General features: G+C 40.7%; 1 protein-coding gene across 1 annotated transcript in view; it reads right to left on the bottom strand.

Annotated features, from left to right (window-relative positions):
* PRKAR2B (protein kinase cAMP-dependent type II regulatory subunit beta) overlaps positions 1-19,733 on the bottom strand; it is an 87,453-nt gene that overhangs the window by 6,152 nt on the left and 61,568 nt on the right. The window contains exons 5-8 of the mRNA XM_039247195.1: positions 12,458-12,564; positions 9,119-9,272; positions 4,262-4,363; positions 2,222-2,296 (exon numbers count right to left, since the gene is read on the bottom strand). Coding sequence (XP_039103126.1) covers positions 2,222-2,296; positions 4,262-4,363; positions 9,119-9,272; positions 12,458-12,564 — 438 coding nt within the window. The remainder of the gene's footprint in view (positions 1-2,221; positions 2,297-4,261; positions 4,364-9,118; positions 9,273-12,457; positions 12,565-19,733) is intronic.

Here is a 19,733-nt window from a genome sequence, read left to right as displayed (position 1 = left end):
GTTTTTGAGTGAACTCAGCCTTGGTTTCTGATGATCCCGTCCGAATTAAATAGTGCAACATGGAAGATAACAGATCCTGACTTTTCTGAGCCTCTCAAAGTGATTCTAGAGAAACTGGTTTTTCAAAACTCTTTAGTATATATAAACTATAAGAAATACAGTATCAGCTTACATCACGTTTTTGTCTAGGTTTATGTAATATATAGACATTAATGTTTATAAACACTTAAAAGACAACTAATATCTAAAAATATTTTTAGTAAACCCTAAGTAAAACATATAATCTCTCTTTATATCAGAGCTTCACATTAAATTTTCAAGTATTTTAAACAATAATAGCTCTAGAGACTACTGTGTAATTTTTTTAAAAACATTTTAAGTAATCTCTGTACTCAATGTGGGACTCAAACTCACAATCCCCAAGGTCAAGAATCATACACTCTACCGACTGAGCCAGCCAGGCACCCCGTAACTTTGTTTTTGAAACGTGCTCTCGGGCTGCCTGGGTGGCTCAGCTGGTTGAGCCTCCAACTCTTGATTTCGGCTCAGGTCATGATCTCAGTGGTGGGATCGAGCCCATTATTGGGCCATTATTGGATTCTCTCTCTCTCTCTCTCTCTCTCTCTCTCTCACTTTCTCTGTTTCTCCCTCTGCCCTTCTCCCCAACTTGTGCATGCTCTCTCTAAAATAAAAAAAATTAAAATTAAAATGTGCTCAAAATGATGTAAAAGTGGTGCAATAGGGTCTGTGGACCGTACCAGTGTCAGTTCCTTAGGTGTGATATTGAACCGTGGTGATGCAAGATACCCTGGCAGAAAGTGGGGGAGAAGGGCGTGGGACCTCTCTAAATGATTCTGCAACTTACCATGAATCTGTAATTATTTCAAAATAAAAGGCTAAAAAAGTAATTTCAGAAGTGCTCTGTACTTTGTTATATTTCAACTTCTACAGTAGAACCTTAGCCTTATTATCTAATTGGACTCCACTTCTTTCCAATCCCTGACTGTGTGTATATGCATCTGTGTGTATAGGAAAGAGAGAGCAATTTGCATGTTTTTTTGCCCTCTAAAAACAATTATTCTTTCCTCAGCCTCGCAGACCTTGAATCTTGTTTCACATACATCAAGAAACAGGTATTTTATTATTTTATTTCTTTAAGTAGGCTCCATGCCCAACGAGGGGCCTGAACTCACGACCCTGAGATCAAGAGTCCCATGCTCTACAGACTGAGCCAGCCAGGCGCCCCAGAAGAGACAGTATTTTAGATAAAGATTATAATACGTTATCAGTATTTTTATACAAATATTATAGAATCTTTTAAAATCTGTTTAAATCATTCACTCAATGCTTCAAAACTGTAACTAGGAAATACAAGGTACTATTAACTGTAACTGTGTCTGTGAACTTCGACTGTCTTCATAAACTCTACCTCTTGGCAGCTCTACTGTAACCGAGGTCACAACTGGGATTTTAGAAAAGCGTTAGGGGTTAAGTAGCATGTTAGCCCCCATTTAGTGCCTGGAAAACCATAAAGTACAGGGTGCAGTGTGCTCTCTTCTTGATGAATTTTATCAGGGAGCACCCCCAGGGGGTGATCGTGCAGAACTCTGGAATCCCTCCCAGTGGGCCTGCTGGGTTCTTACTATCGCAAGGAACACTCATCTGGTTTTCTGATTGTAAACAACATCTTATTGTTTGGATATATTTGAATTTCATGTCACGTACAAATATAAAATTATCCAGAAATCCATGTGATGATTTAATACATATTCATTTGGAGTTAATTATGTAAATAAAAATATTCAGATAGCTTAATGGCTATAAATTGAACTACTTTTTTTAAAATTTTTTTTTTTAATGTTTTATTTATTTCTAGGAGAGAGAGAGAGAGAGAGAGAGAGACAGCGTGAGCAGGGGAGGGTCAGAGAGAGAGGGAGTCACAGACTGAAACAGGCTCCAGGCTCTGAGCTGGCAGTCAGCACAGAGCCCGACGCTGGGCTCGAACCCACGAACCGCGAGATCATGACCTAAGCGAAAGTCGGACGCTTAACCGACTAAGCCACCCAGGCGCCCCTAAATTGAACTACTTTTAACAGGTCATTTGTTGGAGGTAATAATCATTTAATCCATCACTGCATACTAATTATAGACACATATGAAAAATTTATTGAGATCTGCCACATGTAAGAACCTTTTGGAATATAACCGTAAGGTGAATTACCTGAGCAATGATTTGTTCTCCATCGTTGTATACTTTGGTGCCTATGACATCTACCACTTTCAGGCGTTCAGAAACCTTCAAAGAAAAAAGATAGTATCAAACAGATGAACTGGGTAATTCTATTTCAGAAGTTAACAATGGGGAGCCTATAAGCCAAATAAATCCAGTAGAGTGTGTGTGTGTTTTGGATTAATTATCTGCCAGCATTTTAAAATAGATGTCTCATAAAACCTTAATTTCTAGCTTCTCTTTTTAAGTTTTTAAATGTTTTATTTATTTTTGAGAGAGAGAGAGAGAGACAGCATGAGCAGGGGAGGGTCAGAGAGAGAGGGAGTCACAGAATCCGAAGACAGGCTCCAGGCTCTGAGCTAGCTGTCAGCACAGAGCCTGATGTGGGGTTCGAACCCACGAACCAGGAAGTCATGACCGGAGCTGAAGTTGGATGCTTAACTGATTAAGCCACCAAGGCAACCCTCAGCTTCTCTTGAAAACTCAGGAAGGAGACTCACAACACCTGGCCCACAGTCTCACATGGCACTAACTACAAGCTGTGGTAGCCCAGCTGCTGATCTTTAGCCAGAGCACATGTTGTCCAGCTTTACCCAAATCCCATCCTGGCTTTGTTTTCTCCTTTATGTTACTTGCCTAAATCCGAAGGGATCCGGATTTCCATCCCCTGATCTCTTTCACTTAAAAGAGGTGCTGCTAGAGATTAACGGCTGCCTCATACACAATTCTGTCGTGTGGCCAGAAGCTCTACCACGTGTGTACTGACAACCCAGCAGAGGAAGTTTCAGGAGATGAGTCAGTACTAATTCCAAGGCTTCTGGCCAAGGTACAGTAAGATGGGGAAGGCGGGGCGGGGGTGGGGGGGAGGTCGAGGACGGGCTCGGTTTGAGAGATCTATTAGACACCTGAGGGCATACGTCAAATATGTGGTTGGATAAACATGTCTGCCATCTGAGAGAGAGACCCGCTTACTGATGTCAATTTCAGGAGGCATTAACATATAAGCAGTATTTAAAGCCAGAGGATATGACAAGTTCACCAAGTGAGTAAGTGTAGCCTGAAAACAGAAGGGACCCTGGAATGCCACTTTTAAGAGGAAAGGAGAATAGGAGTAAACAGCAAAGTTGACTGCGAAGGAAAGGCCAGGGAGGCCACACTGTTCTGACAAGCTCTCCCTGTAAAGGCACAACTAGTGCTGCTGCCTACATTTATATCATCATTTTAAGTCTGCCCTTTTCTTAAGAAAAGTTTTACTGACATTCCAGTTAACATATAGGGTAATATTTGTTTCAGGTGTACAGTATAGTGATTCAACACTTCCAAACAATACCCAGTGCTCATCACAAGTGCCCTCCTTAATCCCTGTCACCTATTTTACCCATCCCTCCGCCCGCTGGTAACTATGTTTGTTCTCAACTATATAGTTAAGAGTATGTTCCTTGGTGTCTCTCTTTTTTCCCCTCTGCTCATTTGTTCTGTTTTTTTAAATTCCAAATGAGTGAAATCATATGCTATTTGTCTTTCTCTGACTTGTTTCACTTAGCATTATACTCTCTCGCTCTATCCACATCATTGCAAATGGCAAGATCTCATTCTTTTTTGTGGCTGAATAATATTTCATTATATATAACCCACATCTTCTATATCCATTCATCAGTGGACGGGCACATGGCTGTTTCCATAATTTGGCTACTGTAGATAAAGCTGCTATAAGCATTGGGGTGTGTGTATTCCTTTAAATAAGCATTTTTTAAATTCTTTGGGTAGATACTTATTAGGTCTGCTTTTAGATAAAGGCCATGTATAAATCAGTTATAGATACTCACAGAATATATTACTTGTAAAACTAAGCAAAATAAAACAAATGCAGTCATAGGTAGTAAAAGAAATACCACGTTATACAAACATCACAATTTAATTTTTTCAAATAAAAACGTGGATACACTTTTATTCAAAGAACCTCTTCTACAGAACAAAATATTCCAAGCATTTTAAAGCAAGAGAAACAAAAGCATATATGTATATACTTACTTCCAAAGATTTAAGGAATGGCAGTGATTCTATAAAGCTTTCATACATTTTTCTCTTTTTGGCATTATTTTTTACAATTATTCTCCTGAAGGTTACCCTGTCCTAAAGGCAGAACAGCAGATACAAAGACAGTTATAAGGTAGATTTTATTACGAAAAAAGTTTGAAGAGATAGGTTCATTTTATTCCCTATAAGGAACAAACAATAACTGAAGACTTTGAAACAAAGGGTTAATGTTATTATCCTTTTCAGACTTTATTTCTTCAACCATAAAATATATGCCCATATAAAATATTACCTTTTTTTTTTAAAGAAAGCATCAGTTTCCTTTAACTCAGAACAGATCTGGCCAATGTGTACTTGGTATAAAACCACAAGGTGGCAGTTTCGTACCATTTAAAAAAACAGCAGTAGCGCCATCTTGGTTTTCCTCCAAGCTTTATTGAGATTTATGTGATTTTTGATACTGTGTAAGTTTAAGGTATATAACGTGCTGATTTGATACACTTATACCTTGTGAAATGAATACCACAAGAAAGTTAATACTGATATCACCTCACATAATTACCCTTTTCTTTTTTGTAATGAGCACATTTAAGGCTTCTTCTCTTAGCAACAATACAATGTTAACTATAATTACCATGCTCTGTTCACTCAATCCCCAGAACTCATTCACCTTGTAACTGTAAATCTGTACCCTCTGACCAACCTCTCCCCATCTCCCCCAATCTCTCAGCTGCACCCTCACCCCCAACCCCTGGAAGCCACCACTGTGTGTCTCTGAGCTCATGGTAGCACAAGTTTTCTTTACTGCGGATGACAGCCCTAGAGTGTCACAAAATCAATTCAGGGGAACATGACTAGCATTTTTTTAAACTGAGGTATAACTGACCTATAACATTGTAGTAGTTTAAGGAGTACAGTATAATCATTTGGTATTCATATATACTGAGAAATGATCACAGTAAGTCTAGTTAACTTTCATCACCATACATACTTTTCTAGTGGAAAACTTTTAAGATCTACACTCTTAGCAACTTTTAAATATACAGTGCTGTATTATGAACTACAGTGGCCATGACATTCCAGGTCTTACGTATTTTATAATTGAAAGTTTGTGCCTTTTGACCCCCTTCACCCATGGCGAGCATTTTTATAAAAAATAAATAAAAGTTCTCAGCATGCACACCTTTTCGTAAAGTTTGTTTAGTAATTTATTTCAGTTATACACAAAGACACATATATACATGCACTGTTTGTGAGATTTCCTAATGTGTTTCTTGATGTGGGTTGCAGGAAAAAATACACAAAAAACGCTATTAGAAATGTTTTTAATCATAAGGCAATTACAATATGAGACCTTAAAAAATCATGTATGCTAGGTTGTCACATCCGCAGTGTGTCAGAGTTTTTCTTTTTTAAAAATGTGCACAGAGAAACTATAACTTTCTTGACTGAGTTGAATGCCAGTGTTTATCATTCTCAGGGTCCTAAAACGTTCCTCTGTTTATACTACTTAACCTCAAAGATACAGAACTCAATTAAGGAACTAGGGAAAATTTTAACGATAACAAACAGCTCAAAAAATGGTTTCCCTACAAACTTAATTTTGAAAAATTTTCTATAAAACATTATTTTAAAGAAGAGCCCCCATAATTACATTAATTTGTCACACAATGATAACCAATTACATCATTTTAATATAAAATAAAGCAGAGTTATGTTCATTATTTATTAAACTACTGCACTGACATAGGAAGGCTGAATTTAACTAGTAGGCTGGGGGGAAACCCAGTGTGGAGGGCGTTAAGTCTCTAGGAAAGCAAAGCAAACATCCTGTTGCCCCAATTAGTCTATTACAATTTTACAAGGGCTGTAATTCGGAGTTATAATCCTAATAATTTTTTTAAAGAGAAAAACTTGCAAGACAATTAGTAAATTGACTAAAATAATTTCTAAGGTTGGGTCTGCATCAGAATCAGCTCTAGTGCTAACAACAAAAAGGTTTCTCCGATCCCAGACTTGAATGACTCAAACAATGTTTGCATGTAGGGCTCAATAATCTATAGTTCATAAAAGCTCCCCAGGCGATCCTGATACATAATCGGTTCTGGGAACTAGCTGCAACACCGTTTATGGACAGAGTTAGCTGTGAAACAGAGAAGACTAGAAAGAGTTCAGTGACACACAACTGACCTCAGGGAGATATACGTCTCAGGAAAAATCATGTTAGTGGCCCACCTCTTCGCACCCACTGTGACACAGAACTAAAATCCAGAAATGCCCGTTTCAAATGTTTTCACGCTAGCCATGTCAGTCACCACCTCCCTGAAACACGGGCAGGGTCATGCACATCAGTTAGTCCCTAAGGTGAACAGTGACCGAGTCCTATTTACAAAGTCAGACGAGTCTACAAAGGACTTTTCTCTTGGGATCTGCCTAGCTTTATGCCTGCACTTATATGACAGAGCTCCAATCTGTTGGCTTTAAAAGAAAAGTATCTTTTCTACTCAGATTTCCCTGAAAAGGGGCTAGTTTGGTAAGTCGCTCTTAAAAATCCAGGTTTGAAATATTAAGTGGTATGTTCACTAGGCTTATTTTTAAAAAGTCACTGTACTCATGCACATACCCAAAGGCGACCTTCACAAACTGCCACTTTAATAACATCTACAGATGAGTCTGAAAACGCTTGATCCTTCTTGATGGCCTGAGTATCACACACACTGGGAAATGCTGGGCCTCTTTGTACCTAGTTTAAGGTGTCCGCCAGGGCTCCAGGTCATCAGGACTGAGAGGGGCCAAACTGCTAAATGTGCGGTCTTGCTCCACAGGCGTGCGGGAGGAGGCTCCTGACTGTGCAGCCATCTGACCCTGGCTGGCAACCTCAATGGAATGATTACATTTTTTTAAACGTTTATTTATTTTTGAGAGACATAGAGAGGCAGAGTGTGAGTGGGGGAGGGGCAGAGAGAGAGGGAGACACAGAATCTGGAGCAGACTCCAGGCTCTGAGCTGTCAGCAGAGAGTCTGAACCCACATGACCTGAGCTGAAGTCGGATGCTTAACCGACAGAGTCTCCCAGGTGCCCCTGGGATCATTACATTTTTGACCTGTGCCTTCCTTAATGAAACAGCTCACAGCAGGCTCTGGGTTTAGCCCATCATTCTGATGACAGAGAAACAGGAAACTTCCTATGGACCTAGCCTGGTCTGGTTGGGTGTTTCTACTTAGCTGGGTTCAAATCTTTAATAGTGCTTGAAACACTTCAGATGACGAGTTTCTTCCTGTGGGAAATAATTCCCATTTTTCTTCTACATCTTAAAATGCAACTCATCACATTTTTACTACATCGACAGTAACTGCCTGATTGTCATAAGAGGAAATACAGTACATATTATTTCTTTAAACAGGAGATTTTTATCAGCTGAATCTGCTTCCGAGTTAAGTGCTGAGTCGTCATTGAGTACAGTGCTACTTCTACAAAGCTACAGTCCTTGGGAACCAGATCCAAATAGACTTCCACTTTCTTAACCTCTCCTCCTTCCAAAAAAGGATTTGGGAGTGAACTAATCAAATATATCCATGTGGAAACTACAGAGTGGGCTGTTTTCAACAATTTGAAAATAAAATACAAGTATCACAAACATGCCCCTAAATCAGAGCTACTTAAAAAGTGTTCCGAGCACAGCAGCAATGGAGTGTCCGGGAGCTTATGAGAAAAGAAGAATCATAGGCCTCATTCCAGACCCAGTGAATCGGAATCTGCATTTTAACTATATTCCCAGGTAAGCACACTGGAGTCTGAGAAGCACCAGTCTTCTAGCTACTGCGCCCCCTGATATCACACATGAAAAGAATCCCCCTGGGGCGCCTGGGTGGCTTAGTCGGTTAAGCGTCAGACTTTCGCTTAGGTCATGATCTCGCGGTTCGTGGGTTCGAGCCCCGCATCGGGCTCTGTGCTGACTGCCAGCTCAGAGCCTGGAGCCTGTTTCAGTCTGTGACTCCCTCTCTCCCTGACCCTCCTCTGCTCACACTGTCTCTCTCTCTCTCTCCTAGAAATAAATAAAACATAAAAAAAAAAAAAAAAGAATCCCCCTTTCCACCTCACCCAAGTGTATTTAAACTGACTTTTAAGCCTTGTAGAATTATCACTATTAACACACTTATTTTAAAAGCCCAGGACTCACCCCACAGAGTCTGATTAAATTAGTCTGCGATGGGCCCTCAGCAAGGATTTGTTTTAACCACCCCCCACGTCCCCACAAAGTAATTCTGATGTGCGTCCAGGTGAGAACCCCTGCATCAAGTATTTTCTCTCTACCCAGCTGCTTTTCAATGCCAAGTTGTTACCAATTTATAGCACACCAAGGGAATCTGTTTACAGAGGCTTCTCAAATGCTTGCAGGCAACAGAGTCACGTGGTTGGGTTTGCTCAAGCACGCATCGCTGGGCCCCATCTCCAAAGCTTCTGATTCTGTGGGCCCAAATCGGTAAGTGGGATCCTCATAATTTCCATTTCTAGCAAGTACCCAAGTGATACAGATGCTACTGGCTGGGGGACCACACTTTGGGAAGCACAGATAATAGAACACAACACTGAAAGCTCTGTGTGAGCATTTTGGATTTGAGTATCTTTCCCAGGGGAGGGAGGCTGTGCTCCTGACTTGATCAGGGAAAGAACGGGAAGATTTAACTCAGCACTGTCTCAGTACAGACCCAAGAGTTCAGCATCCACTGTGTAACATATACCCTGATGACTGCTGAGGACAGCATGAGAACGAAATAACCCCATCTACCTGGCTTCTGTCGTAACAGCGTGTACAAATAACATCCAGGTCATGTAATCGGCTCACTCACCAAACCCCACAGAGCTCCCGGAGAGGTAGCAGTGATGGTGGCTGCTCTGGGCGTATTGTACATTAAGGCCAGTTCACCGAAACTCCCACGATTGTCGTAGTTACCCACACACCTTCCGACACCATCGCATTTCACGTAAATATCAAATGTTCCTCTGTTGGGCATATGAAACATTGGAGGTAAAAGTAATGCAAGTAAAATCTCACTGATATCAAACATAACTTCAGAGAAGAGCCCTATGCAAGAAAAATCCCCTTTCCAGCTTCGCCGCCTCCTCTGTTGGCCGAGAAGGGTTAAGAGGCCACCAGTAGGTGTCGCCAGACCAGCAGGCGGACACCATCAGCTAGCTGAGGGTAAGGACCATACGTGGGCCTGCGGGGGAGAAGGAGACTAAACAAAGTTTACAATAATAAAATAAATGATAAAAATAGAGACTACAACCAAAAGTGTATGTGCAGACATCCTTCGGAAGGAATGTATATGAAACAAAGCTGTCTGTAGTTATCTCTGAGCGTTAAAAATAGTGAAAGAGTCTAGGATGTTCACTATCTAATTAAAGAGGTTTTGTTTCCAAAATGAACATGTATTACTTTTAAAAGGAGAAGAAAGCAACTTTCCTTTTTCAAAATGTTATTTATTTGGGGGGGGGGAGGGGGCGACACTATTACCATAGAGACTGAGATGGGGCTCAGACTCACAAACCATGAGATGGTGGCCTGAGCTGAAATCAAGAGTCTGGGATGACTGAGCCATCCAGACGCCCCAGAAGATACTAACTTAAAAGAAAAAATACAGCTATAACAATTTGGTCAGCACCACTGTACAGCACTCAGAAGGGTCCTTTATAATATAAGGGAGGGACGAGCAAAGCGTGGCCCACAGACTGGCTGCCTGCTTTCATGAACAAAGTTTTAATGGAACACAGACACATGGGTTTGTTTATGCCTTACGGATCGCTGATCTGTACCGCCACAGCAGAGCTAAATAGTTGTGACGGAGATCACACACCTACAAAGCCAAAAAAATTCGATCTAGCTCTTTACATCATCTGGCCTTTTATTGTAGACTGACTCCCCATTCTAAGGCAAACACTAATAGAAATTCAGACTAAGTATCTGATCCTGGTCTTTCTGTACGTCTTTTATCTTTTATTTGGGTTCTTATTCTAAGCAAGTAACACTCAGTCTGCATGACACTGTGCTACATTATCTGACAGATCCTCTATCTATATAACTACATTCTTCTGGTGGAGGACTCCCTTCCCACACACTGTATTTGATCAGAGAACAGGGCTCAAGGCTGGCCGAAACACCAGGAGGGCAGACAGCAGAAACTCTTTGGCTTTAGGGCGCCTGGGGGGCTCAGTCGGTTAAGCGAGCGACTTTGGCTCAGGTCATGATCTCACGGTTCATGGGTTTGAGCCTCGAGTCAGGCTCTGTGCTGACAGCTAGCTCAGAGCCTTGAGCCTGTTTTTTGTCTCCCTCTCTCTCTGACCCTGCCCTGCTCATGCTCTCTCTCTCTCTCTCTCTCTCTCTCTTCCTCTCTCTCTCAGGAAAAAAAAAACAAACAAACACATATTTAAAAAAAAAAAAGAAAGAAACTCTGGCTTTATCGTATTGGTTAAACCCTTAACAAAAACAAAAAAAGGGAGAGCTTTTCAGATTAGGAAAGGATTATGAATGGCAAGGAAACAACAGAAACAAAAAAATGTAAGAAACTAGACAATGATAATAATAAGAGAATAACTAAAAAAAAGAATAATAATGAGAATAACTGGTTTGCAAATTCATGGACAGAATAGCTTTTCAAGGATACCTTCTAAAATTTGTTTCATGACCATTTTCCAAATACAGATTACTTCTTCTATTGACACTATTTATACTTTTGCACTAAACCCGTTCTCTACATTTTCTACTCTGAACAGAATAAAATACACAACAAATGTGCTGATGAGAAATAACTATCAGTCCATCTGCAATCACATCAGTCTGTAATCTGTACTGCCTTTTCGTATAGATTTCCTGCCTCAAAATGTGAGGGCTCAGGCAGCGTGAGGCCGTGGAAAGACCACAAACCGTGGCCAAGAGACCTGGCCGCCAGGCTGGCTGACTTTAACGGACTACCGTCACTTGTGTGTGCCTGGGAGTTTTCACCTGTCCAATGGGTGATGAGGAGGTAACCGAAAGGGAAATGTAAGGGAGTTTTTAACCATATTTGGGTTCCTCATATACCCTACAGTTAAATACACTTTTAACAGCGGAGGGAATTTCTGAGGTGTTTCACTGATGATGGCTGTTAATGATACCAAGATCAAGACTAATTTACATATGGGATAAATGGGTCTGTTCTAAAATCAGAGGACTCACCCTACCCCTGGCTAGCACCTTGCAAACCGCTTTACGGGTCACTGAGGCATCAGGGATGAGGGAATGGAGGAATCAGTAAGAACTCTCGATGTGGACAGCGGGCTCAATCACTGATGCAGGACAGCCAAGTCAGGAAATGAGGCCTGCGCAGACATGTGGGCTGGGATCTTCCGCAAGGCTCTGAGTTGAGCACAGCTCAGAGCAGCAAATGTAACCCAATGAACCCAGCAGGGAGATATCCTATGTTGCACCCGGAACGGGAGGAGCCGGGGATGCCAGTGGTCTCATAAATACTTTATCATCGTTTTCCAAAAGACCCAGTTCAGACTGCTCCCCCATTAACAGTGCAGGGCTCTTACCTAATTGTCGCTTAAAGCACATGGTTCGCTGATGAAGTAAAGCACCACTTAAGTTTTCTGAAATTACATTTTCAGTATGAACACATGCCTCTCACTGAAAGAAAATAATTTCTCTACAATGTTTTAAAAATCACTTCTCTATAATGCTTTTAATGCACAAGAATGCAGAAACAATTTCTGGAAAAAACATAAAACTACTCTCTCTACCATGGGGATGTTTTACTTTAGAGTTCATTAAAAAAAAAAGAACCTTTTAAAAAACAACACAGATTGAGTTAATAGAATTTAACACTGTGATCTGCTTCTGTCCTAACTGTAACAGGCATCTTCTCTAGCAGAAGTTAATAAATGAGGCAGCTTGAAGGAAATGACTGGGATTTATAGATTTCACTAACCAAAATCATCAGTTCTTCTATAAACTATGCCTTCTTCCGTGCTCCAGTGTGGTTTCACCACACGTATTCACAGCAGGTTTCCAGTGCCTGTTATGTAGTACTAAGAATAAAGAGGTAACAGCAACGATCAAATATTAATTTGCCAGTCATTAGGAGAACCACTGAGATTTAACACAAGAGGTTCATCATGTTTCAGCAGTGAAGTTACGTGAGACTTACCGATCGATCACATAGAAGTTGTCACCATCATCGCCTTGATCGATTACATGCTCCCCTTCTTTGACCAATTTTTCAAACATGGCATCTAACACCTGAGACATCTGCTCCTATTTGTTTTTAAAAGAAAAGATACAATCCTTATGTTTATCTGCAATATGTTCTCTTCACTAACCATAATTAGCTTTATATTCCTGTGAATAAGCTCAAAGAAATAGAAATACCATCACTGCCACTAATTCTTATCCACACACACACAGTTCAGTCTTCCTTACTGCATACAAATGAGGATTATATATTTCCTCTCATATTCAGTGCCTGAATGAAAGTAATTATAATTGGCAACTTCAGAATATTTCAGTGCAAAGATCACTAATATATTGAAAAATGAACCACCAAGCCACCATATACCTTATAATGTGAAATATAATCTGGGCATTTAAAACACCTAGGTTAGTAAAGAACTACTGCAAATGTCCTTTCAAGATACTTGTTTTTAAAACTTCCCTGTATTAGTCATCCCTAGAATTTATATAGAGATTACCTAAATAACTTACCGAATTCAAATTCTGACTCCAATCCTTTTTGGTTTAGCACCAAAACCAAAATAGAATGGAACAGAAAAACAAAAGCAAAACCAAAGATGACTGTGGCAAAATTTTTTATCACTCTTCTTTGTCACTATGGTTCTCCTCGAGAAGCAACCTTTCACCTCCCTAGGACAGATTTATTAAAACGGAAGCCAGAAACCTCAAACCTATTCTTCAACAACTATTTTTTTTTTTAATTTTTAAATGTTTTTTATTTATTTCTGAGAGAAAGGGACAGCGTGAGCAGGGGAGGGGCAGAGAGAGAGGGAGACACAGCATCTGAAGCAGGCTCCAGGCTCTGAGCTGTCAGCACAGAGCCCGACACGGGGCTTGAACCCACGAAACGTGAGATCATGACCTGAGCTGAAGTCGGACGCTTAACCAACTGAGCCACCCAGGTGCCCCTTCAACAACTATTTAAACTATATAAAATTTTTCTTCTGCTGAAGCATGGTTGACAAGGCTTAAGGATAAACTTCGGCTAGTGAGAAAAAGCTAGAAAGTGAAAAAAATATTTCCTCAGAACAAATACAGCAACAATATGAAGACCCTGGAATACACAAAAGAGCTCAGTGTTTCTCAAACGATGTTCTGTGGTACCCAGGGATTTAGTGGAGGCACTTCAGTGATTGATTCTGTAAACAGCTGATTTAACTGCATCCTTAAAGTGTATTTTAGCCATTAAATATTAAAACTAATGTAAATCAAAATGCTCAAATGATTTATATATACAAGATGGTTTTATGAGGTTAAATTTCCCATAAAATTAACCATGGTTAAGTGAACAATTCAGTGGCCACAAAAAGTTGTGCAAACATCACTTCTTGGTTCCAAAACATTTTCATCATGTCACATTTTCATCCATCATCCATGGATTCACCTAATCTGGATATTCCATATAATGCAATCATAAAACATGTGACCTTTTCCATCCACTTATTTCTTAGTGTAAGTAAGGTTTTCAAGGCCCATCCTTGCTCTAGATCTATCATACTTCATTCCTCTTTATAGATGGATAATACTCTACTGTAAATATGCCATTATGTGTTTATTCATTCATCCATCCATCAATGGACACTTGCATTGTTGACAGTTTGGGGCTATCATGAGTAGCGGGGCTACTGAACATTCATATTCAAGTATTTGTTTGAATATCTATGTCAATTCTTCTGGGTTATACCCAGGAGTGGAGCTCCTGAGCTGTATGGTAATTCAATGTTTAACTTTTTGAGAAGCTGCCAAGCTGTTTCCCATGGTGCCTAAACCATTTTCTTTCCCACCAACAATGTACTAGGGCTGCTGCTTCTCCACATCCTCAATAACATTTGTGATTTTCCTTTTTAAGAAAATTTTACGCACCCTAGTGAGGCTGGGCTAGTATTTCACTGAGGTTTTGATTGGCATTTTCCCAATGACTAGCCATGTTGAGGATTTTTTCATGTGCTTATTGGTCATTTGTAGATCTTTTTTGGAGAAATGTCTATTCAAGTATTTTGCCCAGTTTTAAGTTGAGTTGTTCTGTTGATCGCCGTAAGGAGATTTTGGGTATCATGCCCTTATATATATGTGGCTTGCAAATATTTTCTCCCATTTAGTAGAATGTCTTTCTTTTTTTTTTTTTTTGATAATGTCCTTTGGTGCACAAAATGTTTATTCTTTCTGAAGTCCAATTTCTTTCTTTTCATACTCCTGTTTTTGGTATCTCCCTAAACCCAAGGTCATGAAGACTTACCCTTGTGTTTTCTTCTAAGAGTTTTTATAGTTTGGGAGCTTACATTTAGGTCTTGGATCCACTCTGAGTTAATCGCTGTGTACAGTGTAAAGGGAGGGGTCCAACCTGTTTCCCTTGTGTGTGGACGTCCAGTTGTCTCCCGCCATCTGCTGAAGAGACTGCTCTTCCCCCCACTGAATGGCCGTGGCCCTCTTGTCAAAGTTAAATGGACGTCAAATCAAATGTACAGGGATGGTTTGTAGACTCTCAATTCTATTTCTTGTTCTATGTGTCTGCCTATGCCGGTAGCACATGATTTTTATCACTGGAGCTCTGCAGTAAAATTTTTAAAAAGGGCAAGTGTGAGTCCTGAACTTTGTTCTTCTTTTTCAATGTTATTTTGATGATATGGGCCCTCCTTTGTTATATTATTTTAATCAAACAGATAACAAAATGTTAATGTGTTTTCTTAGTTTGGCTTTATAATACATAAATGTTACCAATTTAAACTTTTATAAATACTGATATGAATAATCTTTTAAAAGAATATGGAACCTCCATAAATACAGATATATTGTTCGGTAAAAAGAAGAACCGGGCAGAACACCGTGGGAAGTTTGCTGCCATCAAAATTTAAAAACAATATACTGATCTTTTACCTCTTTGCTTAGGTTTATTCCTAAGTACCTTACGGTTTTGGTGTTAACTATAAATGTTCCCTGATTTCTTTTTCTGCTGCTTCAGTATTGGCATAGAAATGCAACATATTTCTGTACACTGATTTTATATCCTGCAACTCTGCTGAATTCGTATATCAGTTCTAGTAATTTTTGGTGTTTTTGGGGTTTTCTGCATAAAGTATCATGTCATCTGAGAAGAGTCAAAGTTTGACTTCTTCCTTGCTGATTTAAATGCCTTTTATTTCTTTTTGTTGTCTAACTGCTGAGGCTAGGACTTCCATTGTTAAATAACAGTGGTGAGACTGAACATCCCTGTCTTGTTCTTGACCATAGAGGAAAGCTCTGTTTTTCCCTACTGAGGAGATATTAGCAGTGGGTCTTTCATATGTGCATCAAAATCCTAGAGGAGAACACAGGCAGCAACCTCTTTGACCTTGGCCATAGCAACTTCCTTCCAGACACGTTGCCAGCGGTAAGGGAAACAAAAGCAAAAATGAACTACTGGGACCTCATCAATATAGAAACTGCACAGCGAAGGAAACAATCAACAAAACTAAAAGGCAGCCTATGGAATGGGAGAAGATATTTGCAAATGGCATATCAGATAAAGGGTTAGTATCCAAAATCTATAAAGAACGTATTAAACTCAACACCCAAAAAACAAATAATACGATTAAAAAATGGACAGAAATATGAACTGACATTTTTCCAAAGACACACAGGTGGCTAACAGACACATGAAAAGATGTTCAACATCACTCATCATCAGGGAACTACAAATCAAAACACAATGAGATATCACCTGACACCTATCAGAATGGCTAAAATTAACAACAAATGTTGGCAAGGATGTGGAGAATGAGAAACCTTCTTACACTGTTGGTGGGAATGCAAACTGGTACAGCCACTGTGGAAACCAGTATGGAGGTTCCTCAAAAAGTTAAAGACAGAACTACCCTAAGACCCAGTAATTGCACTCCTAGGTACTTACCCAAAGAATACAAAAATACAAAGTCAAAGGGGCACACGCAACCCAATGTTTATAGCAGCAGCATTATCAACAATAGCTAAATTATGGACCCAAGGGTCCATCATCTAATGAAGGGAGAAAGAAGATGTAGTATATACATAGACACACACACATATGTGTATATATATGATGGAATATTACTTCACCATCAAAAAGAATGAAATTATGCCATTTGCAATGATGTGGATGGAGCTAGAGTGTATTATGCTAAGTAAAAGAAATCAGTCAGAGAAAGACAAATACCATATGATTTCATTCATATGTGGAATTTAAGAAACAAAGCAGGGGCGCCTGGGTGGCTCACTCAGTAAAACGTCCAACTCTTGGTTTTGGCTCAGTCCTGATCTCACAGTTCGTGCATTTGAGCCGCACATTGGGCTCTGTGCTGACAATGCAGGGCCTGCTTAGGATTCTCTGTCTCCCTCTCTCTCTCTCAAAATAAACAAACTTGAAATACTAACAGATGAACACATGGGAAGGAAAAAAAGAGGGGGAAGGCAAACCATAAGAGACTCTTAAAGACAGAGAACAAATTAAGGGTTGCTGGAGGGAGGTTGGTGGGGGATGGGCTAAATGGATGATGGGCATTAAGGGCACTTGTGATGAGCACTGGGTGTCATATGTAAATGATGAATTATTAAATTCTACTCCTGAAACCAATTTTACCATATATGTTAACTAACTAGAATTAAAACTTGAAAAACAGAAAAACAAAACAACGTACTGGTCTATACACAGCATAACCCCAGAGCAATACCATCAGAACGCTAAAGGAATGGGACTCCTGAGAAGCTGGGCTGCCAGAAGGCGGGGCTGTAAGGGGGACTTCCTTCCCCTGACTACTCTTTCGTTCTTTTTTGTAAGCGTTTTTATTCATTTATTTTGAGAGAGAGAGAGAGAGAGAAAGAGAGGAAGAGAGATACATATGCGCAAGTGTGGGGGGGGTGGGCAGAGAGACAGAGCCCCAAGCAGGCTCCATGCTATATGTGCAGAGCCTGATGCGCGGTTCAATCTCAGGAACCACAAGATCCAGACCTGAGCTGAAACCAAGACCCAGAAGCTCCAACTGACTGAGCCATCCAGGCACCACTCCTCTTTTGTTCTTTTTGAATTTTTATAAATTGTATAAGCATACGGACTTAAAAAAACTTTTTTAATGTTTATTTAATTTTGAGAGAGAGAGAGAGAGAGATGGAGAGAGAGCAGAGGAGGGGCAGAGAGAGGGAGACACAGAATCGGAAGCAGGCTCCAGGCTCCTGAGCTGTCAGCACAGAGCCCAACGTGGGGCTCGAACCCACAAACTGTGAGATCATGACGTGAGCCCAAGTCAGAAGCTCAACTGACTGAGCCACCCAGGTGACCCTAAAAATTTAATTAATAAAAAAGCCAAGTTCTCCACGGAAACAGGACACATACTACTGCATCTTCACGTGGGCTACGGACAGCTTCTGGAGGGGTGATGGGGGTGGTCTGCAGGACCCCCTACCCCCAGGTCCTTGTGTGGCTCTGACACCTACATGGGAAAGTGCAGCCCCTGTGGAAGATGAGGCCGATGCGGCAGTAAAACAGCGCTGTCTTGATGTGATGCTAACTGGCCCTGCAGGGACCATTTTATCCATATGAGTTCATCAACCAAGCAACATATGGTCAACCTACCAAAGTTACGGTTTGATTAAATGGTTTACTAATATTTTGTGTTGCTTACTATTTATATTCCAAGTCTCTAAGGTCAGAAGGAGAGGGAATACCAGCTTTATTGATTAGCTCTTTCTCTAAATGTCAAATGGGAGAGAAAAATGAAATAACATTATTTTTTGTCATCTTGGAATGAGCTGCATGTTAGAACATTATAAAGCTTAGGAATTCACACACAGAGAGATAGAAAAGTAATTCCTGGCAAAATACAGAACAATCATTTCTTCTAGAACTTCTCAGTGTGACAGGTGTCTGTTCTAATCAATCAAAATGCACTTTACCCATAATTATGCAGAGCAGAAAGAACTTGGGAAACATTTAATATGCAGAGGCTTTCCCAGCAACTGACAATCACAGTGAGAAATCCACAGCTTATGCTATGGAATGCAGACCCAAGGCTGTGCTTGGTGAAAGGTCTCTGACTCACTTCAAAAACAACAATTTACTCTCCGTTAATGAAAGAACCTATCAGAGAGCCTAGGAAAATTATTTCAGTTTGCCTCAAATTAGAAATATTGCAGAAGAAAAATGGCCTACTGAGCCGAGCATTAAAATATTCATGAAAAGGAGATCTTCAAAGAGACTAATAATTACAAATGCTGTGCTCAACCTATGCACACACAGCATTCGCAGGAAAAAGTGTTCAGAGGCCAGGGAGGTGCAAGATTTCCAGGCTAAACAATGACTTCAGGGAACTGAGGTGCGATGCTAGATAAAAAGCCTAATCATCCTTCTTGCGAGATAGTAATTACTGCTCCCCCTTTCCTCCTCGAAATTTTCCCATTTCAGAAAAAGGTACCAGCTCGCGGTCATTCCAGCAGAGACTCGGGGAGGGAGTCATCCTAGGCCTGGTGCATCACGTCACAAATCATCCAGTACCTAAAAAGTGCCCGCTCCTGCTAATCCTGAGCATTTTATGAAACCACCCCCTCGCCCTTCCCGAAGTCCCTTTCCCACTCTAATACCCTCTATCCTGCCTCCACAGTAACCTCACACACATTTAATTATACTTTCGCCGCTTCAAACATTTCAAGTGTGATTTCCCACTGCCTTCAATACGTGGCCAACGCTGCAGGGTGCCGGTCGAGACCTCTGTGACCCGTGTCCTTTACAACAGGGCGCGCGCACACACACCCGTGCTCCCACCGCTGGGGGTCCTCCACCGTGGGCTCCAGTGAGAACACTCTCTGCGCCTTCTTCCCCTGCCAATTTCCTACCCCACCCATTTTCTGAGGCTCAGCTCAGGCGGCCTCCCCAGCCTCCTGAAACCTCAGGGGGCTGAGAGACCCTCACCCTCTCACAACAGCCTGACTGCATTATAGTATTTCCCACGTTTCACCAAATTGCTTGGTGTGGGTATCGGGATCCCCCGTCAAACTGTTAAGTTCCAAGAGGACAACAACCAAGCATTTCTGTGGCATCCAACGCTTTGTACAGACTTTGGAGCACAGTATGCAGTCAAGGCATCAAACTGAAGGGCGCTGTTGTACAGGCAGGTTACAGGAGCCGGGTATGTCATTCAAGGTAAATGCACATGCGTTATTGTGGGAAAAAAATGTGGATCATGAGAAAC

The sequence above is a fragment of the Hyaena hyaena genome, unplaced genomic scaffold (genome assembly GCF_003009895.1).
Source record: "Hyaena hyaena isolate Hyena2069 unplaced genomic scaffold, ASM300989v1 scaffold_294, whole genome shotgun sequence".
Lineage (NCBI taxonomy): Eukaryota > Metazoa > Chordata > Mammalia > Carnivora > Hyaenidae > Hyaena > Hyaena hyaena.
Note: the sequence above shows the minus strand (reverse complement) of the source record. Positions and strands in the feature narration are given on the sequence as shown.